Source organism: Sarcophilus harrisii, chromosome 3 (assembly GCF_902635505.1).
Source record: "Sarcophilus harrisii chromosome 3, mSarHar1.11, whole genome shotgun sequence".
NCBI lineage: Eukaryota > Metazoa > Chordata > Mammalia > Dasyuromorphia > Dasyuridae > Sarcophilus > Sarcophilus harrisii.
This window is the reverse complement of record NC_045428.1, coordinates 10,066,713-10,092,161: the sequence shown is the minus strand read 5'-3', so window position 1 is coordinate 10,092,161 and position 25,449 is coordinate 10,066,713. Positions and strand designations below refer to the sequence as shown.

Here is a 25,449-nt window from a genome sequence, read left to right as displayed (position 1 = left end):
TCAGATCATCTGGCACAGCCCAACCTGCTTTCCAGCACAGCCTCCAAGGGAGGCCCACGGCCCATCCCTCCTGCCCTTGAGCAGTGGAGGAGAGGCAAGGGCAGCCAAGCATCAAGCACTTGTTCTGTGCCCGAGATAGGAGGGAAGGGGAAGGCGATAACTGTCCTCAATAACTTGTGTTCTAATGGAGGAGGACACAAGAAACGAGACTGAGACAGATCTAGGGAGTCTATGACAGTCATGGCGGAGAGAAGGCCCTGGGGGGCAGGGTGGGAGGGAAGTCTGGACAAGAGAATCCCAGGCCTGAGAGATGGAAACTACAGAACGGGGGGATGGGGACGCTCGTGAGAACCACCACCAAGGGCCGGACTGGGGCTCAGAGAGTGTGTGGAGGCAGGAGGGGGTGAGAGTCCTGGAGAGGGAGGAGGCCCCCGGCCAGTGAAGAACTTTACCAGACCCAGAGCTTGGTATTTGGTGCAGAAGGGGATGGGAACCAGAGAGCAGCTTGAGGAAAAATGGGGGTTGGGGCAGAGGGAGGAGCAAGGCAGGGCTTTAGAGAAATCCCTTTGACTTCTGAGTGAAGAGAGTCCCCTGGAAGATTGTGGATATACTGGAGGCGTGAGGCAATAAAGGGCCGAGCCAGGGAGGGGGCTGTGTGAGAAGGGACCGTAGTGATTAGTGACTCTGGGATGGTAAAAGCGATGAGATTTGGCCGCAGGCCGCCTCCGAGGGGTAGATATGACACCAAGATTGTGGGCTTGGGGACCTGGGGGAAGGGGGGACCCTCAGTGACAGAAAACTTGAGTTCGGGGTAAAGAGGGACAACAAACAGTTTGTTGCATTGGTCAAGAGTGAGACGCCTGTGAGATGATTCAAGTGCCCCAAAGTCCCAGGCCCGATGTTCACCCAGTCCCAAGATCAACATCCCCCCCAAGCCCTTCCAAGATCATCCCACCACCCCCAGCCCTCTCCTTTTGTCTCTTGGTTGAAACCACCTTGATGCTCCCATCATTTAGGAACAAGGCTGGCTTAAGAGCTGGGGCCGAGGGCTGGGACACAAATATAACTGTCACCCACTGGGGAGACAAGGGTGACCCAAACACAGGCACCCAAAGGTGGGAGTGGTGTTTGCGGTTAGCTGTCCTTCCCCGGGATCTCTGTCCCGACTTGTTACAATTCCACATGCATGCACCCACACACACACACACTCACATACTCACACACACACTTTCACACACACACACACACACACACTCGCACACACACTCACATACACTCACACACTCACACACTCTCACACACTCTCACACACACACAATCTTGGATGAGCTTTGCCCAATCATCTCTAGGATCTTCAAAGCAGACAGCAGGTCTGGGGGCTTCTAGTCCCTGCCTCACCCGCCCCCCCCCAAATGTGGCAGGAAGCCTCTAATTGTGATAATAGTAGGAACAAGGCAGAAAATGGGGATTTGGGAACAATTCTTACCTCGATTGCCATGTGTCACTAGTTCCCCAAACCTGTTCCCTCCTTCATAAAATCGGACAATAGTGCCTAAAGACCCCCCAGCTCTTTAGAAACAAAGAACAAAAAATGGCCACCAGCCAATCAGCTTTGGCGGATTTACACCCATTTTCCCACTGGTTTTTTCCTTCATCCATTTGAGGAAGACACCACCTTGTGTATCTCATTAAACAAATGAGGAAACAGAGGCTAGGGGAGGGACATTAACACCTCCAGTCCTACTGCTGGCATTGGAAGGCCCATCCTTATCGGGGAGTTCTGTCGCCCACGTGCCAGCTGCCTCAGTGCTCAAGCCTCACCCTGCCCTACATGGGACTCACTACATGCTTGGGGAGGGGGGTCCCTCCAGTCCATCCACAAGAAATTCATCTGCATTAAACCCCTGTTCTCTCTTGAATCCAATGCTTGGGCTAGGAAGAATGACTTGAGCACCATGGAGTTTGAGTTCTCAAAAAAATCCAGGGAACTGAATTGCCAGAAAGGAAAAAAGGAGTCAATTCCCTGAAATGGCTCCCAGGATCATCAGCCCAGAGCTGGAATAGACCTAAAGGTCATCTAATATAGCCTTCACATTTTTCAAATGGGGAAACTGAGGCTCAGAGACATTAAGTGGTTTACACAAGGTAGAATTGGGCAGAGCCTAAAATCTGAACTCAGAGCTTGTGATGTCATGTTCAACATGCTTCTCACTGCACCCATATAGATGTACTATTAGGAGCAGATAGAACTGGTTCTAGAACCCGGGGACCCTGACTTCCTGTTCTCATTCAGGCTGCAGCATTCTTGAGGATGGGGGATAAGGATCATGTGGAAGAATGAAAGAAAGAAAAAAGAGGGAGGGAAGGAAGAAAAGAAAGAAGGGAGAAAGGAATAGGAAGAAAGAGAAAAAGGAGAGAGAAGGAAGAGAGGGAGGAAAAGGAAGAAAAGAGGGAAGGAAATTGGAAGGAAGGTAAGTGGGAAGGAAGGAAGGAAGGAAGGAAGGAAGGAAGGAAGGAAGGAAGGAAGGAAGGAAGGAGAACAGAGGGAAGGAGGAAGAGAAGGGAAGGAGAGAAGGCAGGAAGGAAGAAAGGAAGAAAAGGGAGGGAAGGAGGGAAGAAAGGAGGATGGAGGGAAGGAAATAATCATTTCTTAAGCATCTACATACATATGTGCCATATACTGGTACGTGCTTAACAAATATCCCATTTAACAATTTATAAAATTATCTAATTTGATCATTGGGAAGACACCTTCTTTGCAGCCTTTGAGTCCATATGGGAACAAATGAGTTGCTTTTAGTAGCTGTTGTGCAGAAAACCCAAAGTGATCATGGGTTTCTCTCTCCTCCCACCTGTCAGCTCCCTCCTCTCACACTCTCCCTAGTTCTGGGGAATGTCTAAAGACCTCGGGCCCCGCTGCCCTCCCCCAGGACCCAGGACTCTAATCAGAGGGTTAGGAAAAGCAGGCTTCATTCCAGGTGACCCCTGGGGAAATGCAGTGCCTCCCCTTCTCCTGGAGCCCTTTTCTCTTCTTCAGCAGGGAGTGCTGATTGGGAGCGCTCTCTGCTCACATCCCGCCTCTGACACTTCCTGCTTGTGTGACTCGGGGCCAGCCATTTACCTCCTTGTGACTCAGTTTCCTCATCTGTAGAATGAGATTCGAACTCTCTGGTGCCCTTCCAGTCCTCTGGACATGTTTGTCCTCAGCTGGAGAATCAAGAGTGGGACAGGTGACCTCTAAGCAACTCCCATCCCTAAAAAGATGCTGCTATGTCCTGGCCCCTTCCCATCCCCATTCATGCTTGAGGCAGAGGTGAAAGGTGAATCTTTGGAAGGGGTCACTCGGCTCACGCAAAAGATGGGGATCTCTTTGTGGCCATGAATTCTTTGCCTTTGCTGGTCCTGGTGCTGGATGGGAGGTTTGTGATGCTCTTTGGTTGCGTACTTCCCAGAAATTAGAAGACACGGTCCTGAGCCCAGAGGCCAAGAGCGAAGACAGAGCCCTGACAATCCAGGGTGAGGGCGGCCGGCCCGCGCCCACCCCCGTCCCTGCCCGGATTCGGCAGATTGTGGCTGGCAGCCTGGTGGAGGATCCCCTCCAAGGTAAGAAGTCCGAGATCTCCTGGACCTAGACACCCCAGCTCCACCGCTCCACCCTGACCGGTCCCCACCCTGGCCATTTATCTCCCATCCAGACCTTTGCTTGGGCAACCCCCCCATTCCCAGAATGCTTTCCTCCCTCCGAGCTGGTGTTTCACTGACCCCAGTGCTGCTACCTACTTATGGCCTCTCCACATCCCCCTAGAGGGTGCACCACTCCCCTCAAAAACCACTTTGCACTTTTGTCTACTTTTGCACTGACTTTGAACTGTCTCCCATAGCAAAATGTAAGCACCTTGAGGACCGGGACTGGTTTGTTGTCTCCTCATTCCCTTTCTCTAGAACGGAGCCTGTTACATGTGGGTGCTTAATAAATGCTTATTGGACAGATGGAGAGTCAAAAAAGGATTCATTAAGCCCCTACTATGTGCCACATAAATGGATGATAGATAGAATCTCAATGATCACAGAAAAGTTCCCATGAACCCACTGAAGTAGCCAACCAGATTTTTAAAAAAGCAAACAGAGAAACAGAGTCCACTCTATAAAATGACACCTTCTCCTGGGATGGCCACAGCGCTGCCAATCTTCACAAGAATCTTGTTTATTATGTTTGTACCACATCTCTCTCGTGTACTGTCTTGCCACTAAAACTTGCTAACTTTATTAGCAAAGGAAGGAAGGAAGGAGGAAAGGAGGGAGAAAGGGAGAGAGGGAAAGGAGGGAGGGAGGGAGGGGGAGAGAGAGGAGAGAGAGAGAAGGGAGAAAAGTGAAGTCTCGTGTCAGTGGCCAATTTGGCATCAATTGGTTTATTTTCATGTCTCTGCAGTCTTTGGAGAGGCTCCTGGGGAATCGTAAATCCCAGGCTGGATCATGGTGGAGTTTCCCCGACCCCATTAGTCACTTAATGTTTGACTCATCCTTCTCCAGGGTCTCCAGACAGTTTTCACCACTTCACCACCCCACCCTGACCCTGACGAAAACAAAAGATAAAGGTCTCTTGACCAGGATCTTCACTGCTTGGAAGCTCAGGGTCTTTAGAAGTTTGCTTATAATCCAATTCAGGAGTCTGAATTCAAAGGTAGAACCTCTGCCCTCCCGTAGACCACTGCAGGAAATGCCACCATCCTCTTCCGGCCTTTGTCCAATAATACATCCATCTTTTCTCTGCCATTAGGGCTCTGGGAAGCACCTTCTAGAGTCAGCGTGCAGGAGGAAAATCAGCTCTTGCAGGATGAGCTCTCAAGGCTGGAGGACCTCTTGGCCCAGACCCGGGCCGAAAGGGATGAGTTCGCCAGCAAACACCATGCAGTCAGTGAGAGGGTAAGCGAGCACTCCAACTGAAATCCACTGTCATTCACAGGAAAGGTCAACCCTCCGTCTAAGCACATGGTTTCTTTGGATTCCTAGACATACACAACTATGGTCCAAAAGAGACTCAGAGATCATTTAGTTCAACATCCTCAATATTATTGATGAGGAAACTGAGGCACAAAGACGGGCTAATTAACATATCTCAACTCAGTTCTCTAAATCACCTCTATGTCCTTGTAGCTTTTTGGAATACATTTTGTTTTTGAAATACATTTATTTGATCCATCTTTTTGTCACAATAATTGAGTATTGTGGGAATGGGAAAAGTCTACCTCTCCCTCCTCTGGCTTGAGCCTGCCCTTCGTTAAACAAAATATGCCAGCCAGAGATGGAACCTCAGTGTTGATAAAACTTGTCATAGTCATCTCTGCCATTAAGTATGGAGAGATATTTCATTGTTATTTCTCTGTGATTCAAAATGTTTTTAGTCATTGGTTCATCTTAAAAAAAAAAGAAAAACCAGACTTTTGTTGACATATTCCATCACCATAGTATCCATGTATCCTTCCATTCCCTCTCCCCAAGAACTGCACCATATGATAAATGGTATTTTTAAAGAGGGAAAAACAAGATAATCGATCAATACATTGGAAAAGTTAGAAACCCTGGACAATGTATAACTCCTGAAGATCCCCCAGTTCCACCAAGAGATGATTTGGGGAGTTGTTCTCTCATATTTTTCCTTTCTAATCCTGTTTGATCTTTATAATTTTGTTACATTTACTCTTGATTTTTTGGTGTATGTCATTCCTTCCATTGTTTTTTAATCTTAATCACTGATTGGGTTTTGCTTCAGTCAAACTGAGACCTTAGTTAAAAGACATTAGCTTGAAAAAGTCAAAGTCTCCCACTGGGTCCAAGGCCATCACCAGTCCTCCTGATCTATGTCTGGTCATTTTATTCAGATGGCTCTGGAGGGGAAAGTGAGCCTAGAGACTTTGTACAACTTTCACTCTCTTAAATCCAGTTCATTAACATTTCATAGCATTACCTCCTCAGTGTTAGGGTCCTTTTCCAGAACAAAAAAAACAATTACAACAGTAACGTTTTAATCACCGTGTATATTGTTTTCTTGGTTCTGCTGACTTTACTTTATATACTTTATATCTGCTGACTTCTCTGTGTTCACCACATGCACCATTTTTGATGTTACAGTTATATACACTCCATCTACACAACCATTATGGGCATCGACTTTGATTCTAATTCTTATCTCACACACACACACACACAAACAGTTTGGAGCATGTGGAGACTTTTTTTTCAATGTCTTTTTTGGGATATAAATCCAGTAATGGAATTTTTGATTCAAAGAATATGGAACATTTTAGTCAACTTGTTTGCATAATTATAAATTGCTATCCAAAAGAGTTGTACATTTCACAACTTCATTAACAATGTATTAATGTACCTATCTTTCCACAACCCCTTCATGATTTGGAGGGATCATTTTTTCCTATTGGCAAAGTGTGAGGTGAAATCTCAGAGTTGTTCTGATTTATGTGTCTCTTTTTAGAGATTTGTTTTTTTTTTCACATGGCTGTGAATATTTTTCTGTTCTTTTGAGAACTGTTTATTCATATCCTATGACCTCTTCATATCCTTTGATCCTTTATTTATTGGGGAAATAGCTATTAGTCATACACACAAACATAAACATATGCATACATACACATGTATGTATGCGTATATATTTGTTAAAGAAATGTGATACAAAAATATTTTCCTATTCTACTTTCTCCCTTCACATTAATGTCGTCTATGCAAAAGTTTTTTGGTTTTAACTAATCAAAGTTATCTATTTTATCTTATGTAATGTCTTTCATCTCCTAAAGCATACATCTCTAAAGTATTACTATGAGAATATATAATCTGTTTCCTCCTAATCTTTTTTTACAGTCTAATCTTTAATATTGTATCCCATTTTGGATATATTCTGTAATGTGGTGTAAGATGTTGATCTAAGCTAATTTCTGATAGACTACTTTCTAGTTTTCCCAGGAGATTTTTTTTTATCAGAGAGGAAGTTTTCCCCCAGTTAATTTATGTTTTCAACTTTGTCAAACACTGGATTATTGAATTCTATTGTTTTTAATCTCCCTTGTCTAATCCATTCCATTGATCTATCTCTCTATTCTTTAACTAATACCATATGGTTTTGATGACTCCTATTTTATAATCTAGTTTCAAGAATGGAAATGCTATTCCCCTTCTTCATCCTTATTTCTTTTCATCACTCCCCTTGACACTCTAGATCTTTTGTTTTTCTAAATAAATTTTGTTATTATTTTATCAAATTCTGTAAAGTATCCCCTTGGTAATTTGATTGGTATAGTATTAAGTATAAATTTAGTATCATCCTTTTTATTATATTGGCACGACACAGCCATGAGCACTGAATATATCTCCTATTTAGGTCCCTTATTTAAGGAATGCTTTGTAATTGAGTTTACACAGGTCATTTGTGTGTTGTGGGAGATTGGTCTCCAAAACATTTTGCTGAAGCTATTATTTCATCTTTACTGATTTCCTGGGGTTTTCTAAATAAACTTTCAAATCATCAACAAACAGGGATGGTTTTGTCTCCTCTTTATCTATCTTTACCCTTTAGTATCCTTAATTTCTTTCTCTTGTCATATTGCTTTTGCTAGCATTACAAGAACTATATCAAATGAGAGTGGGGAGAGGAGACATCCTTGTTTCACTCCAGTATTTTTTGGAAAAGGTTCTAATGTATTCCCATTGTATATGATGTTTGTTTTGGGCTTTAAATAAATATTGAGATATTTTTAAAGTCTCTCTCTATGCCTATACTTTGTAAGGTTTTTAGCATAAAAGTGTTGTACTTTGTCAAAGGCTTTTTCTGCACGTATTGACATGATTGTGTGGTTTCAGATGTTTGGGTTTTTATATGAATAATTATGTTGATTGTTTTCCTAATATTGAACCATCCTTCCATCTTTATCATAAACCCACTTGATCATAATGAATAAGTTCGTGGAAAAATTCCCGTAATCTGATGAAATGTTTTTTAAAATTGTTGACTCAATGTTCATTGATAAAAGCGGCCTATAGTTTTCTTTTTGCATTTTATCTTTCCCTGATTTGCGTATTAGGACTATATTTTTCTGAAAAAAGGATCTCATTAGGTTCTTGCTCAATTTTTAAGAATTCAAAAGTAACAAGAGTTTTTCCTCACTTGCGTAGTTTCTTTAAAGATTGATCTATTTCTTTTTCTGAAATCAGGTTATTTAAGATGTCTATCGGGTCTATTAGTTTGAATTTTATATTTTTGAAGATATTCCTCTATTTCTTTTGTATTCTCTATTTTTATTCTGCTGATACATTCTAATTATTCCTTTTTCTTTTACTTGTACTGTCATTTTTACTTTAATCATTTTCTCTTTTATTGATTTGAGGGTTTGCTTTCTTCTTTTTAATCAGATTAGCTAATAAGGGTTTATCAATTTTATTAGTCTTTCTTAAACATAGCTTTTTATCATTTTTATCTTTTAATATTTTTATTTCAAATTTATCTGTTTCTTTATCTAACTTAATATCTCTTCTTTTGTGCTTATTTTGTTTATTTACTTTTAAATGCACATTTAATCTCTTTTTCTACTTTATTAATCTATCACTACAAAAATATTATTTTCAACTTGATAACTGTTTTAGTTGTATCTCAGAAATTTTGATATATTACTACATCATTATTATTTTCTTAACATAGTTATTATATCTATGATTTATTCTTTGACTTGTTCATTGTTTAACATGTTATTGTTAAGTCTCCATTTGGGTCTGTATTTTTTGTTTGTGGTCTCTGAACCAGTTTCTATTCTTATTGCATTATGATCTGTAAGGGATGTATTTACTATTTCTACCTTTTTGCATTTGTTTGCAAAATCTCGAAAGTTATATGTGGTATAGAAAAATGTATGTTCTTTTGCTGTCCCATTTAAGAGAAGTCTTTTAAATCTAGTTTCTCCAGAAATTTATGTTCCATATTTTTCCTTTTATCTTTCTGTTACACTTGTCCAAAATTGATAAAAGAAGTTTTCTGTCACTGTTATCCACCTACTTGTTGAGCCCCATAAAAAATAATATACGTCATCTCTCCATTCACTCAACCTGGAACAAGTTTTCATCACCCTTTGTCTGAACTATTGTCTCCCTGATCCAAGTCTCTCTCTGTTTCAATTCACTCCACTCACTAACAAGGTCATTTTTCTAAAACATAGCCATGTCAACTCCCTGCTCAATAAGTTTCAGTAATTCACTATTACTTCCATGATCAAATACAAGTCCTCCATTTGGCACTTAAAGTTCTTCATAACCTGACCGCTTTGTACTTTTATATCTTATTATACTTTACATTTCATTACATTGCACTGCAGACAGTTAGATGGTATCCCAGGACATAGAGCACTTGGATGGTAAACAGAAATTTTCAGCTTCCTGAGTTTAAATCAGGATTCAGACACTTCCTAGTTATATGACTTTGGCAAGTCACTTAACTCTGTGTGCCTCAGTTTCTTCATTTGTAAAATGAGCTAGAAAAATGGCAAACCATTGCATCTTTGCCAAGAAAACCCAAGATGAGGTGATAAAGAGTTGGACATGACCGAAACAGATCAACAATAACACATTTTACTGCCCTCCACACTCTCTCTGATCCAGCTACACTGAGTTCTTTTTAGCTGGTCTAGTGTAATCCTCCACTTCTACCACACCTGAAATGCTCTGTCTTCTCTGCCTCCTCTTAGTGTCCCTTCTTCAAGATTTTTCAAATGTCACCTTCAGTAGGAGGCATTTCCTGGTACCCTTCCCCTTTCAGATTATCATCTACCTCCTGTGGACATTGGGGAATGGGACATGATGATGAAATTTCAAAGGAGACTTAGAACTAGTCTGAGAGGACCATGACAAGGAGTTGTCACAAAAACAAAACTTTGAGCAGAGATTGTAGAAAACAAAGATCAACCCTTGCTTGCAAAATTGTAGAGGCAAGAGATGAAGGCCATTCATATCACACTCTGTTCTGGCTGGTCATCTCTTCTCCCAGTTGCAGGAAATGGAAAGCTTAAGGGAATTGTCACCAGGAAAAATTACTTTCCAGCTTGATCTTTGATAACTTGAGAGTGCAAAACAAATTGAACCAGCAGGCTGATTTTCAAGGGCTGCTTGTCATTTTCTGAAACTTGCTGGTAGAGTGGGGAAGGTTCTTGGAAGGTCATGACTGGACAAAGACTCTCATCCAGGGAAGAAGTGAATATGGATGTGACCTACTGGGCCCTCTCCACAACCCAGCTATTGGGAGCCATGAGCTTCTCTTATTCTCAGAAGTCTCTCAAGCATCCTTTGAGGAAAGCTCTGGTTTAGGAAACTGAGATACCATTTATCCTCACCAGCCTCCCTGCATCTCCTTCTCCTCTCCTCCATAATGTCCTTGGTTTTTTGATCGTCTCTGAACAAATCCCAACCTCAGTCCCTGATACCAAGGGTATCTTTCTGGTCCTGGAGTAAAATATCACCCAGAGTGGGAGGATTTTGGGAACAGAGTCCTGTAGGAATAAAAAGCCACAAGAATCTCACAAACAGATTACTAAGCTTCATGAGTCAGAGATCTGGACTCAAGAAGAGATGCATGGACTATGGAAATAAGACTAGACCTGGCAACAGAGGAGCCACATAGATGGGTGGGAATTGGATCTGGAAATCAGTAAGAATGCTAGGATCCAATAGGTTTGGAGTGCACAGGTTTGGAGGAGGTCAGCTGTTGTCTAGGGAGAACGGACCACTGGAAATGCATCTCAAATCTCTGATGTAACACAGCAGAGTGAACCAGAGACTGGACTTGGCTAGCCTCACATTCAGACCCTTTCATTTACCAGCTGTGTGACCACAGACAAATCACTTCCCAACCTCTGTGGACTCCAGGGACCTTCTCCATAAATGATATTTTCACTCTCTGCCTCCAAGGGCGGTTTCAAGGAAAGAACTTTGTCAATCTCAAATCCTTCTATATAATCGTCAGTGGTCATTGTTGCAACCAGAGTTTCTGCATGCAAGACAATTTCTTTTTGTTCTTTGGAATAATTAGACAGAGAGAAGCAAATATTGCCCAAGCAACTCCAGAACTGGAAGGGAAAGGGGTCCCAAGGAGGAAGAGAATTTTCTGCTGGAGATGTGGCCATTATTGTGCACAGGTTTAAATTGAATGGGTACCAACTCCAAAGAGCTAAGATTACAATGACCATTGAAATTCAACATTCATTTAATAAACCCCTACTGTGTGCAAGGCACGGCCCTAGCCCTGAGGATGCAAAGATGAAATGCTACACAGCCTTGAAACTCAAGGAACTTCCACTATCCTTAGTGGAAGAATGGATAAAGCATGGAAAGAAGCTTTGCTGCAATGGGGTGAACATTGACTCTAGAGGCAGGGGACCTAGATCCAAAAGGAACCTGATACAGTGAATATTTATTAAGCACCTACCATGTGCGGTGACCATGCTAAACACTGAGGATACAAAATGAGGTAAAAGACAGCTCCAGTCTCAAGGAGTTCACATTCGGCTACTTATTAACTCTGTATGCTTGGGCACCTCAGTAGCATCTGGAGATCTTCCAGGGATCTAAAGAGTGGGAAAAAGAAGATGCCTCCAAATTGAGTGAAGTAGAGAAGAGCTGAAGAATTTGTATTTAACCCTAGAAGGTCCAAAGGGGACCCACTGAAGCTCTGTGAGCAGTGGAGCAATGTAGACAGCACCCTTCCAACTTTCCAGCCTCTGAATACATTAGCCTCTTTCCTACACGCTACTGTCCAATCCAAATATCACTCTTCATAAATGGGGTTCATCTCCCTTCTCTGTGTTTTTGCCTTAGCTGTCCCTTATGCACTAGAGATTCTTCACTTCCACCTCATAGAATCCCATAATTCAATACACAAACAAACAAATAACAGCTTTCTACAGGAAACTTCCTAAAAATACTGTGTCCTCCCCCACTCTTATCGTTCAGTTCTGTCTCATTCTTTGTGACTCTTTGGGGTTTTCTTGGCAAAGATACTTGAGTGGTTTATCATTTCCATTTCCAGATCATTTTCCAGAAGAGGAAACTGAGGCAAACAGGCTTAAGGGACCTGCTCAAGGTCACATCTCTAGGATGTGTCTGAGGCCAGATTTGAACTCAGAAAGATGAGTTTTCCTGATTCTCACTACACCATCTAGTTTTGCCATGAAAACCACGTGTGGTCATGGAGACTGGACATAATCGAAAATTACTAAACAACAACACATTCTCGAATAAAAACAATTAATCTCAGCCATAGACTTTGGTTTCAATCAGTGGTAGACTGTAGACTAAGTCATAGATTTTGATTTTGATGAGTCATAGATTGTGGACTAAGTCATAGATTTTTATTTCAATCTTAGATTGTAGACTAAGTCATAGATTTTGATTTCAATCAGTCATAGACTGTAGACTAAGTCATAGATTTTAATTTCAATCATAGATTGTAGACTAAGTCTGAAGAGTCCTTGGGGTTGAAGTGATATTGCCTGGGAATCTGCTCTGCTCTACTCAGGAAACTGAGGTCCCTAAGAGTTCAAGCTCGTTAGAATTGGGCCATTTAGGAAGTTGAGGCAAGTTTGGAATTCCAGCCAACGCTCTTAAAGAAGAGTCAGAGTCAGTCTCCCTCTGCCCACCGCCTGGGGAAGGAGGGATTAAAGGAGGGAATGACAGTAAAATACCATGGAAAATTTAATAGACTCTTTGGGAGGGGGGAAGCCCCAGCTCCGGTCCCTCACTTTGGCTAGAAAAAGATCTTGTGAGCCTCAACCGGGTCAGAGCATCTTGGACTTGTCATTGTCCCATCACGCTCTAGTAGCACCTCCAGAGCAGCTAAGTGCTGGAGATATGCAGAAAGGGAAAAACGAGATCCTTGCCCTCAATGGGGAGACAGTAAACTATGTGCCAACTACTCAGACACAGGATGAATGGAGGGAGACTGGGAAAGGACTGGGATTTCAGCTGTTCCTCAAAGGAATCGAGTCTCAAAGGAGCCAGACGGGGGCTTCATATAAGATGAAGCTTCCTACCAATGAGAGTCACCCAAATGTCATGAGTTACCTGGGATGGGATGGGCTCTCGCCTTAATCGGCTTGAATGACCCCTTGGCCAAGAGCAATCTTGATCAGGACTAGACTCTTCCTAATGTGTTCTACATGGCCTCTCCTTCTAGATCAAGAGACCAGAGCTTGTTACAGAACAAGTATCCATGTGCCCTTCAGCATGGCACACTCAGCATGCTGAGAAAATCTCCCCCATGGAGGTGCTCCCCACTGCTTCCTAATCCAGCCATTCCTTCCTTCTCTTCCCCCCAGGGCCGAGCAACAACCATTCTCACCATTGTCCAACCTGGTTCTAGCCTTCATGGCTATTGCCTCTTTCCTGTTTATCTCTGCGTGCTCTCTACAAAGAGCGATTGAGCTACTAAACAAAAAATCTTTGGGTTTTGAGCTCACTGCCACACTGATTAATTCATAATTCAGTAATCCTTCCGATTAATTCCCTCACATCCTTTCCGTTCCCTTTCCAGTTGCTGGTGTTTCTGAATCACGGTTGGCATATGAGAGGCCGGAAAATGCCTTTGGCCATCCTTTGGCCACCGGGCTGTGTCTGGGCTCTGGCAGCAAGTTCTCATGAGGGTGAAAACCAGAGAGGGGCACAAGGAAGTGTGGAGAACGTGTCCGGGCTCACTAGAGAAAGGGCTCCTGCTGCCAAGGACAACGTCCCAGTGAACATTCTGAACCTGGGGGTGGAGGGAAGGGAAATTGTGTTCTTTCCCCCTTCCATGGGCACCAGGGCATGGTTTCTAAGCAGCTGGCCATGGTGAGGGGGAAATCCTGGATTCAGATCTTGCCTCACATGTCCCTTTTTATATGGGCAAGTGTCTTCAATCTCTCTGAGACTGTTCCATCATCTATAAGTTGGGAATAATAACTGTAGGAAGATTGTAGATTTAGAAGAAGCCACCCTGAGATAGATCATGTAGCCCCAAGTTCTCATTTTGAAGATGTCCTGAGAACCAGTGGCCACAGAGGTGAAACTCTGTACTGAAGATCCATGGGTGATGTCTCAGATTGGGACTGGGAGGTGACCTCAGGGGTTCTGACAGCTGTACCTGCATCCCACTTTCTCCCTGATCACTGCCTGGGGGAGGAGGGATCAAAGGAGAGAATGGAAGTAAAATGCCATGGAAAATTTAATAGACTCTTGTGGGGGGGGAGGGGGGCGGAGAAACCATGTAAAAGAAACCCAGTTTCATATAAAATCTACTTTTCTTTATATAGCAAAATGTCCACATTTGCTGGGGTTTTATTTGTAATTAAAATTGAAAGAAAAAAAAAACATATCAAGCACTTGGCATATTGTAATCAGGGGATCATAGCTGCTAGAGTCTCGGATGCTGTCTGGTCCAGCCCTCACATGTGACAGATGAGGAAACGGAGGCCAGGAAGTTCAATGGTTTACCCAACAGATCCTAAACAGGATTTGAACTCAGGGATCTTCTGACCCCAAATCTACACTTCTCTTCTTGGCCATTTTTAAAAAATTTCCACCTCCATTCAGATTTACCAGGAATTAGAGGTCTCCGTCACTCAGGGGCTACTCCCCCGAATCCCCCAGAATTACTGTACTTCCTGTTCTCATTCATGTTTTTGTCTTCATTCTTTTTGGAAGTGACTTCTTCTTTAACTCTCTGCTACTCAGTTTACTGTGGCTTATATTGTGACAGATAGATGTGTACATATAGAGAGGTATAGATGTGGAGATATACATCTGTCATGTATAGAGAAATGTCTGTATACGACAATTACAGGTATACCTCTCACACATACACACACATATATATATGTTTATACATATATATCAAATCTTTATACATCTGTACATATATACACACATACATAAAATCTGTACACATCTATACATATATGTGTATGTATAATTATATATAATCTGTATACATCTGTATCCACATGTCTCTGTTACAGTAAAAATCTACAATGAACTAACAAAGACAAACGTATATTTAGATTCATCAACCTGGAAGCCTCCATGTGACAGATGTATATTTACATGGATTAAGGTATATATGACAAATGTAGATCATACACCATATATGCAGAGACATAGGGCATAAATCCCCCAGAGGCACGGTCTCCCAGGTCATGGACTGCTGCAAAGGCCCGGCTCGGCCTGAGCTTGATCCAACATCCTCCTCTGAGGACGTCCGGCTCCCATCCCTCTCCCTGGCCCTCCTCTGTGGAGCCCAGCGGGGCCCTATTTCCCAGAAGCCACCCTGCCCAAGGGCCACTCCGGGGCCTTGAGAGCCGTGACCTCCCTGCGTGCTGTTGCAAGGACATCGGCGTCAGCTCCGGCTGCTGCCAGCCCTTGGAGATCTCCCCTGACCGCCGGGCCCACAGGAAATGCCTGTCCGCTAATTCGATCGGTCACGCACATTTCCACAGCGTGAGGCACATTTTCCTATGTGGGCTTTGCAGAGGGGAGCAGGGCTGCCCTCCTTCCAATGGCCAAGGATGCCCCCCTCCCCCTCCCAGGCCAGTCTGGCCCCCTGAGGTGCTCGTGGGGCTGCTGGGGGTGTACGGGAGCTTCTCTCTGACCCAGCCCCTCTGCAGCCTGTCCCTGTGGCAGATTTCTCAGCCCCGGCAGAACAGGGGTCCAGGTTTTACAGGGGTCCGGGTCTCACAGGGGTCCCTCTCTTTTCAGCTGGACCGGGCGCTGAGTGTGGAAGCTGGACAGAGGGAAGGAGAGAGCAGCCCCACCATCTGGGAGATGAAGCGGAGACTGGAGGGGGCCGAGAGGGCCAGCCAGCGGAGGCTCCAGGCCTACCAGGAGGGGCAGCAGCAACAGGCGCAGCTGGTCCAGAGGCTGCAGAGCAAGGTAGGCGTGTAGCCCAAGCAGGAGCCCAGCCCTCCCTGCCTTGCCCTCATAGCACTCTGTGCAGAATCAGAGGGACTTCCCAGGGGCTCTCCCGTACTCCTCATTATCCAGATGGGGAAATCAAGGCACAGGTAGATGACTTGTGTGAGGGCCCACCACAGACCCGGGGCTTGTGAATGAACAAAAGATTTCTTGGACCGTGTCTCTCTTTCTAGAGAAGGGAGCGCTGGGGTCTCATGCAGAGACCCTTGATTCCTTGAATTCTGGCCTTGGAGCCAAGAGGACAAAGGCTAGATACTGTTCCAACCACTTACTTGAGAATAACTCTCTGGGCCTCAGTTTCCCTCCCTGTAAGATGAGGCGTCTGGGCTTGGCAATCCCTCTGGTCCTTCCCAGCTCTATGCTGACCTCTGCTCCACCTGCTGAGATGGCAGCTCCTCCCAGGATGTCTCCAGATGAGGCCCCCAGGGCCGGCTCTCCTGCTGCTGGGGCCTTCAGAGCCCAGGCCCCTTCCGCCTCTTCCCACTTGTCCCTGGCTCTGTTCCCTTCCCTGCTTCTGGGTATTGTCCCCATCAGAATATAAGCTCCTGGGGGCAGGGACCAGCTTGCTTTTTCTTTTTGTAGCTCCCCATCTTGGTAGCTCTCTGGCCTCGGAAAAGCTTTCAAATGCTCTTTAATCTCCCACTTTCACCATTATTCATTAGTGTATTAGAAACACTTGCCTCGGCAATAAGAGATGAAAAGGCGATTAAAGGAGTTAGAGCAGGTAATGAGGAAACCAAACTATCACTCTTTGCAGATGATATGATGTTCACTTAGAGAACCCTAGACAAGCAACTAAACAACTCCTAGAAACAATCCCCAACTTTAGCAAAGTTGCAGGATACAAAATAAATCCCCATAAATCCTCAGCATTTTTATACATCACCAACAAAATCCAACAGCAAGAGATACAAAGCCATTTAAAATAACAGCTGAGAGTATAATATACTTACGAATCTCTCTGCCAAGGGAAAGTCAGGAACTATATGAGCAAAACTACGAAACACTTTCCACACGAATAAAGTCAGATTTAAATAACTGGAAAAATATGAAGTGCTCCTGGATAGGCCGAGCCAATATAATAAAGATGACAATACTCCCTAAACTCATCTATGTATTTAGTGCTATATCAATCAGACTCCCAAGAAAATATTTGAATGACCTAGAAAAAATAACAACAAAGTTCATGCGGAAGAACAAAAGGTCAAGGATTTCAAGGGAACTAATGAAAAAAAAAAATCAAATGAAAGCGGTCTAGCTGTACCTGATTTAAAACTGTATTATAAAACAGCAGTCATCAAAACCACTTGGTATTGGCTAAGAAATAGAGTAGTTGATCAGAGGAATAGGTTAGATTCACAGAACAGAATAATAACGTTAATAATCTAGTGTTTGACAAAACCAAAGTCCCCCGCTTTTGGGATGAGAATTCACTATTTGACAAAAACTGCTGGAAAAATGACAGAAACTAGGCACTGACCCACACTTAACACATACACCCTCCCCTGTGTCCCCCTCCCTTGCACCCCCTCCCCTCTCAGGTACTGCAGTACAAACAGAGATGTGGGGAGCTGGAGCAGCGCCTGGTGGAGAGGACGTCTGAGTGGGAGCACCAGAAGATGATGGTCAGTGAGTGTGGGGCGTCCTCCAGCCTCAGTGGCCCCCAGCTGGGCTTTATGCTTTTGCTCCCTCTCCCCAGCCCATCCCCCGTCCAGAACTCGTGCCCCTTCCTCATCTTTACCCTAATAACTAATAGCAACAACAGAGGTAGCAGCCCTTGACATTTAAGTCCAGACAAGTCTCCCCCCAGGACAGAGGAGTAGGGCCCGCGGGCAGTCTACAGAGGAGGAAACTGAGGCTCCAGCTTGCCTCGGACCACCCCCCAGGGCTGCAAGTGGGGGTGGAAATGGTTGGGAGGATGGGGAGTATCAGGAGCCAGATTTGAACTTGGGCCCACCTCCCTCGGAGGCCAGCGCCCATTCTCCCTCCACGTCGGGAGCCCATGTCAGGAGCCCAGGTCGGTGCGCCCTCAGCGCCCCTCCTGAGCCAGCTCAGCCCAAAATGATGCGCCACTGCAGCACATGCTCGGCACTCGGCCGCACTCAGCCCAAGCTCCCTTGCAGGGACTTTCCCATTGGTTTCTCATGGAACCAACAAAGTGGATTCCTCAGGGTGGTGTGGAACCCTCCGTAGCTCCCAGGTGCCATGGCTGCCAATGAAGGGGGTTCCGGGGAGGCATCTGTCCCCCTCCGAATCAGTCACTCTGTGCCTTAGAGACACCCTGGCGCTCCCCCAGCACCAAAACTTCTGTGCCGATCAATGAGAATCATCGTGGCCGGGAAGTCCCCTCGTCCCCTCTAGCAGCACCCCGGCACTGGGCCCCCAGTGGCTACACTGGGCCTGAGATGGCCTCACTATTAAAAAGTCACGTCACTGCTTGGGTCCCCAGTTTTCTCATTCTAAAATGGACATAAAATAGCCCGAGACCAGCCTGACTGCCATGATCTACAGGTGACTTAGATTGAATTTGGAGGTCACTGAAACCCCCAGATCCTTTTCAGAGCCCTGCCTTCCCCTTCTTATACCCATCAAGTCGATCTTTTGAGCCCAGGGGTATAATTTTACATTTATCCTTTTTTTGATTTCACTGAGTTGGATCCCAACCGACATTCTCACCTTTCAAGATCTTTTGGGATCCTGAGTGTGGTCAATCTATGGGTCGAAGTACTTGTGTAAACAAGAAATTGCATGCTAGACTTGGTGCCCAGAAAACTTGGGTTCAAATCCTCCCTCAAATACTGTACCCTGGGCAAGTCATTGTAGTTCAGGGAACCTCAGTTTTGTCCTCTGGGAAATGGAGATAATAATACCTTAATAATACCTGTATTACCTGCTTTGGGGTCTTGTTATGAGGTTCAGTAGAAAAAAATGGATGCAACATTAATTAATATTATTAAGTTAACTAAATGTCAGCCACAAAGTGCCACTTCTTTACCTGACCCTTAAGGAAAAGGCCTCTTGGAGCCATAGCAGAACAGTGTCAATACTCCATCTGACCATCGCTGAAAATAGCCCTCCGTTTCCTCTTTGGGAAACTGAGATCAGTTGTTCTGTTTCCCAAATGTCTTAGTACTAACTTCCCCTCTGACCCGGGAGCACTCCCTGCAGGCTCCAGAGCTCTAACCCTCACCAAGGATTCTGAGATGGCTGATAATCATACCCTTCTTCCTTCCTTCCACCCGCCCATCCCAGATGCAGACCAAGCTCCAGTCCGCTGAGCTGCAACTGCGCCAGTCAGAACACGCGTTCAGCTCAGACTTGGAAGAAGCCCTCACGCGCCTGGAAGAAGAAGAACAGAGGTGAGCCTCTGATCACTACAGGAGGACCTACAGAAGTCACAGACATAGGGCCAGAAGGACCCTCAGAGGCCTCTGAGTCCCACTCCTCCAAGGCCCAGAAGGGGAGGCAGCTTGCCCAGAGTCAAACAGGGCAATAAGAGGACAGAATAGTGTCCCCTTTCCTGCCTGGAAGGTGGTTCACGGCCATACCCTTCATTCTCTCCATTTGGCCTCTGCTCTGGCTCCAAACCTTACCCCTCCTGCCTGAAAAATTGCAGCAGCCCCTAAGAAGTGCCCCTGTGTCTAGTATCTCCCATGTCAAGTCCTCCCTCCATGTGACTCCCAAAATCACTTTCTTGACCATGTTCCTTCTTGGACCAAAACTCCTCAGTAGTCACATGTTTGACACATCTCACCTAGATGTTCTTCTAGAGAAGGAGACCCATTTTGGTGAAAGGACATATTAGGAGCCCCCTGTAGCGAAGGAAAAGCATCATTTTTGTAGCAGTGACACTTTGTTCCTTTATTTGGAATCTGGTCCCATAATCCCCAGTGTCCACAGAATTAATGCGCTAATGATTTTGTTTGTGTTGCTCCCCAAATTACCAACCCCGCTAGGAGTGCGAGCCTTTCCCAAGTGAATGCTCTTCTCCGGGAACAGCTGGAACACATGCAAACCTCCAATAAGAGGCTGACTGAAGAGCAGGAGAAGTTGAGCAGCAGCATGAACAGGCTGAGGGATGAGCTGGAGCAGAAAGAACTCCGCTGGTGGAAGGAGAAAGAGGTGGTCTTTATCTTAAGAGTCAGGGAGGGAGGGAGAGTGATTGAGACCCAGAGGCTTCCCATCCAAACACTCCTACTGGCACCTTGGCAAGGTTCTATGTCCAAGGCCAGGTTAGGGTCATTTGTGAGATCAAGACACTGGGCCGTAAGAGAGAGGACTTCAAAAATGGCACTGGGCAACTCCATTGGGATTCCAGGCACCAGTTTCCCAGCAACAAAAACTCCTCCAATTTCTCAAGCCCTCAAGTCAAGGGGAGGAAAAACATGGTGGACTCCTAGGAAGACAGAGCAGCACTGATACTTTTTTCCTTACTTGCCTCGTGAGTCCTGCTTTCTATATGTTTCCATTCCTTTTAGGTGCCCAGGGTGGGGTGGAGAGGGACAGACATATAGTGATCTTGTTCTAACAGTGTTGCTTAGCTGGCCCTAACCAAGTGTCACTTCCCTACATTCTCATCATCTTACAGATGAAAGAATTGAGTCCTGGGGAGGTTAAGTGAACTAACCAGTCTCAAAAGTGCTCACTAGGTGAGTAAGTACTGGCTATGGAGTTAGAGGCTTGGGGTTCAAATCCCAGCTCTGATGCTTACAAGCTGTGTGACCATAAGTAAGTCAAATTAAAGTCAAATTAACCCTCCTGGTACAAGATTTCCTCTCTGTAAAATGATGATGGTCTATGATGTCAGACTCAGATGTAAGGGATCCCTGCAGGCAGCATGATGACTTAAAAAAAAACCCAACATTATCTAGGTTATATAATATTTGTATTTATTTGGTTAGGTGTCTGCCAATTACATTTTAATCTGGTTCAGGCTGGACTGGGAGTCGCCGAGTTTGGTACATCTGCACAAGATGGCCATTGAGGTCTCTTTGGGTTCTAGATCAGGAATTCTGTGATTTCCCCAATAGACGTGTAGCCACTCCTGCATTGACCAAAAATGTTAAAACAGTTGTTCCCAACCTAGAGCTCTGAGGCACTCTTGTGGAAAGAACCAAGAGGGATCCTGATTCTCTGGAGACATGCTGTGGTCCTCCGGAGCAACTTTGCAGAACTCCAAGCAGCCACTGAGAGGTGAGCCGGGCAGAGCATTTCCAGGACCCACAGAGGGGGGGATGAACAAGTGTTCAAGGTTTGGGGGGTGAGAGAGTCAACCATGCACAGGCCAGAAAGCACTTGTTGGGATTCTTTCCATTATAGGTTATATTAGGTGGCTACCGAGGTCCATTCCACTCTCAAAGTCTAAAGATTCCTTGGCCAGACTCACTCATCTGTCACTCTTTGGCTTGACCCCTTGACTCATTGCTAGATTTACTTTTGTCATCCCAATCTCCAAGGAAATCCGAGGTCATGATAGGATGGTTTCTTATTAACTAATAAAACTAGTTGACTGAAATCTTCACTCCAGTTCATTAAATATTATTTGCTGAACAAACCAGGGAACTCTCTTTTCCCAGTGGTGGTTATTCTTATTCAATTTGCTGACAAGTGATATTGATAAGGAAATGAAGGCATGGATTCACAATATCTTGTCACAAGAAAGTTCATCCCCACTTGTCTTAAACCCTTGATATAATAATAGATGATTCCTCTTCATATTCTGAAAAGCAATCTTACCATTCAGCTCTTTCCAGATCTTGATAAAGTCCTTAGAGAATTTTTTTTCACATAACTTCTCAAGATAACAGTTACAGTTTTTCAGGAATTAAATTGGTCCTTTTTTTTTTTTTAAACAAATTCAAATCCTTTCTTAAGTCATTACAGGAAACAGGCCTTCCAGAAGTAGCTGTACCTGCCAGCTTTTCCTAGGCTCTTCAGAGAATCCTCTATACAACATGCCAGTTAAAACAGATCTGATACAAAATTTCTCCCCACAATCTTCCCATCTTCTTAAAAATCAAAAATCACACACACACACGCATAATGTCCAGACTAGCTCTCTGCAGGATCTCGGTACCAGCTGGAGTCCTAGATCGTAGGTGTGGAATGAAGAGGCCAGACTCATGTGGATGGTCAAACATGGAGTCCGTTTATTCCAAATTCTCTCAGCCTTATATACCCTAATATCCTTACATAACTATGGCACACTGTGAATGCTAACTAATGAGGGACCACATAGACAACTGGCTATTGTGTGTCGATGTCTCTTTGCCACTTAGTATAACTCTGCTTTAATTACAACCCAGGTTGTCATGGGCATCCTGACTTCTCAGGAAGGCTGAGAGCCCTTAGGGGGAACGGAGAGTCAAACCAGACAATGTCAGCAGGTTCCTTTTACTGGACTAAAAGATCTTACACCTTGCCCAGGGTTCCCCACTGACTGTGGCCCTCTACACATACACACACACACACACATCCTTTCTGTCCTTGATAAGATTAGATAGGGGTTCATAGAAAGACATTTTTCAACTGCCCACACAAACTACCTTTTCTGCAACATTCTATTTAGCTCTTAAAGATACATTAACAAGATATTTAGTCTCTGTAATAGGGCCACGTGAAACAGGCGTCACATAAATAATACAGATATGGCCAATAAACTAGAAGTTTATGACATTAAATGACCCAATAAATACAGACTTTATCTACAGAGTACTGACACATTAGGAGGAAATTGTGCTTACTAGTCAGTCATTCAGGTATTTAGTCTCTACTATGACAAACATGTGGCTGTTTCAAAACCTTTGAATAATTTGTAATTTTTATCTTTCAACTGTTTGATGATGAAGAAGGTGAAGATGTTGATTACAACATTTGGGGGGTCAAGAGCTTTGATTTACAAAGGTAGGGAGCTGCAGGGTGTGGAAACTCCCTTCACCAATGTAGATCATCTACTTGTTTTTTATTCCCTGAGGCAATTGGGGTTAAGTGACTTGCCCAAGGTCACACAACTAGGAAGTGTTAAGAGTCTGAGGCCACATTTGAACTCAGGTCCCCCCGACTTCAGAGCTGGTGCTCTATCCATTGCACATCTTAGCTGTCCGGATCATCTACTCTTCTACAACTAATAGTCCCATAAAGAGTTTTCTTGTGATACTGAGGATTAAGTTCTAGTCATATAGCTAGTAAACATCAAACAGAGAATTTAAACCCAGGACTTTCTTACTCCAAATCTAGAACATTGTCCTGAAGGATTAGAAAGAATGATGAACTTAGAGGGAAGTCTTAGGTTCTCTGTGTGGTGATAGGCAAATAAGTCTGACACCATGTGGTCTTTTAATTTGTATTGTCATAGAATGGAATTTCCTTGCCTGCAGAAGTAGGAGAATAGGTGGAGTCCTCCATGATCTATGTTCTCACTTGCTCATTGATATTTGAATGTCCTATAACAAAGTCTTTCATTTTGCCACTTGAGATGAGACTAACCATGGAGGTACCCATGGGAGAAATTGACTTAAAGACAAACTAGGCTATAAATGAATGCATATTCATTCCTAGATATTCTTATTTATGAACAATAATATTTTTTAAATTCTAAAAAGAAATTTAATAACAATAAAAACTACTCACTACATGGGAATTAATTTATCTAAAAAAACACATTAGCATTAAAAAAAAACCAACTACAAAATGCTGTGCCATTTATAAAGAAACTCCCAGTGAGAAAATAATCAAAGAATGTGAGTGATAATGAGTGATAAATACAAATGATAGTAATATAAAGACCCATAATGATCTATAGTAAGCTACACATATACATTGTTTTAATGCAAAGTACTTTACATACATATCTAATTTCACTTTCACAACTTTAGATCTTATAGGTATTATTAATCCTAAATTACAGTTGTAGAAACTGAGGTTCAGAAAATATTGTTATTTTGCTATGGTCACACAGCTACTAAGTGTCAAAAGGGGGAACTGACGCTCAAATCCTCCTGATTCCAAGTACAGAACTCTATTTATTATATTATGTTTCCAATTTCTTTTTTTATTATAGCTTTTTATTTACAAGATATATGCATGGGTCATTTTTCAGCAATGACCCGTGCAAAACCTGTTCCATATGTTGCCAATTTCTACAGCAACTCTGCTTTCATAATCATTTTTGGAAAGTATTCCCCCTTAAAGTGGAAGAAATACAAATTAAAATAACTTTGAAATATCACTTCAAGCCCATAAAAAGGTTCCCTTCCTCACTCCAAAGAAAATACAATGTTGGCAGAGCTTTGGAGAGAGCACATTCATTGTTGGTAGAATTGCAAATTGTGGAATCTTTTCTGAGAGCAGCCTCACAATATGTTGCAAAAGTTACAAAGTTGCAAAATTTATTTCTATCCTTCACCAGTAATGACCCCATTACTTAGAATACAATGTTTTCAAATTTGTTTACAAATTTCAAATATTGTTTTCTCTTCTTTTCAGTTTGCAATTGGGTCCATGTTGGCCAAGCCTTTTCTTTTAAAGATGAGGAAACTGAGGTTTGGGGGCTAAAGTGCCACTCTTCGGTGCCATCTTTTTCCCCCAACAGAGGTCTAACGGATATGAAGTCGGACCTAGCCAGGACCGCGCGCAGGCTGCACACTGCGTGTCTCAATCTCGACTCCAACCTGCGCCTGTCTGACAGCAATGTGCTTTCCTCTGTGGAGAAACAGGCCCGCTACAGCGCCCGGTTGGAGCAGCAGCTCCGGGACAAGGTGCGAGAGATGATCCAGTTACAGAGCCGCTGGGATGGTGAAAAAGTGGAGCTCAACTCCAGGTGAGAACGGCCTGGACCGTCGGTCAGCAGTCAACAAGCATGCATTAGGCACCTCTTATGTGCCAGACTCCCTACTGGGCGTACGAGTACAAAGAAGAAGCAACTCTGGCTCTCAGTGAGCTTCCCTCCTAAGGGACTTTGGAGACCCACAAAAATAGTGCAATATAAATATAAGGAGAATTAATACAAATGGGGAGGAACCACAGGGCCGACCTGCTCCTGGGAGAGGCCCCATTAAAGTATGAGTCTCTTCATGTGGCACATAGTAGGGGCCTAATCAATGCTTATTGGTTTATGGGAGCATCCCCTGTACTAGTCAGTCCCTAAAAGAACAATTTCTGAGAAAGGCTGGGAGATGAAATCCCCCGGTGGCTGGGGCCCATAGAATTAGGATCATTTCTACTGAGGGAAACACGGAGTGAGAAAAACATGGCTTAAACCCAGGAGGCACTGGATCAGTCAGTCACTCAACAAGCTTTTATGAGGTACTGAATGTACAGAGAAATGGAGCAGTCGCTCCCTAATGGGCCAGATGCTGCGCCAGATGCTGTAAATATAACCCAAATGAAACAGTTCTTCACCTTAAGGAATTCACCTTTGATCAGTGAATAACTATCCTTGCTCAGTCATTTCAGTCCTGTCCC

At 43.9% G+C, this 25,449-nt stretch overlaps 1 protein-coding gene across 1 annotated transcript in view; it reads left to right on the top strand.

Annotated features, from left to right (window-relative positions):
* Positions 1-15,771: 15,771 nt before the first annotated feature.
* The window catches only part of CROCC2 (ciliary rootlet coiled-coil, rootletin family member 2), a 95,476-nt gene continuing 85,798 nt past the window's right edge, over positions 15,772-25,449 (top strand). Inside the window, exons 1-6 of the mRNA XM_031957495.1 lie at positions 15,772-15,945; positions 17,529-17,612; positions 19,240-19,346; positions 19,944-20,109; positions 21,074-21,180; positions 24,578-24,805. Of these exons, the coding sequence (XP_031813355.1) occupies positions 15,838-15,945; positions 17,529-17,612; positions 19,240-19,346; positions 19,944-20,109; positions 21,074-21,180; positions 24,578-24,805 (800 nt within the window). The 5' untranslated portion in view covers positions 15,772-15,837. The remainder of the gene's footprint in view (positions 15,946-17,528; positions 17,613-19,239; positions 19,347-19,943; positions 20,110-21,073; positions 21,181-24,577; positions 24,806-25,449) is intronic.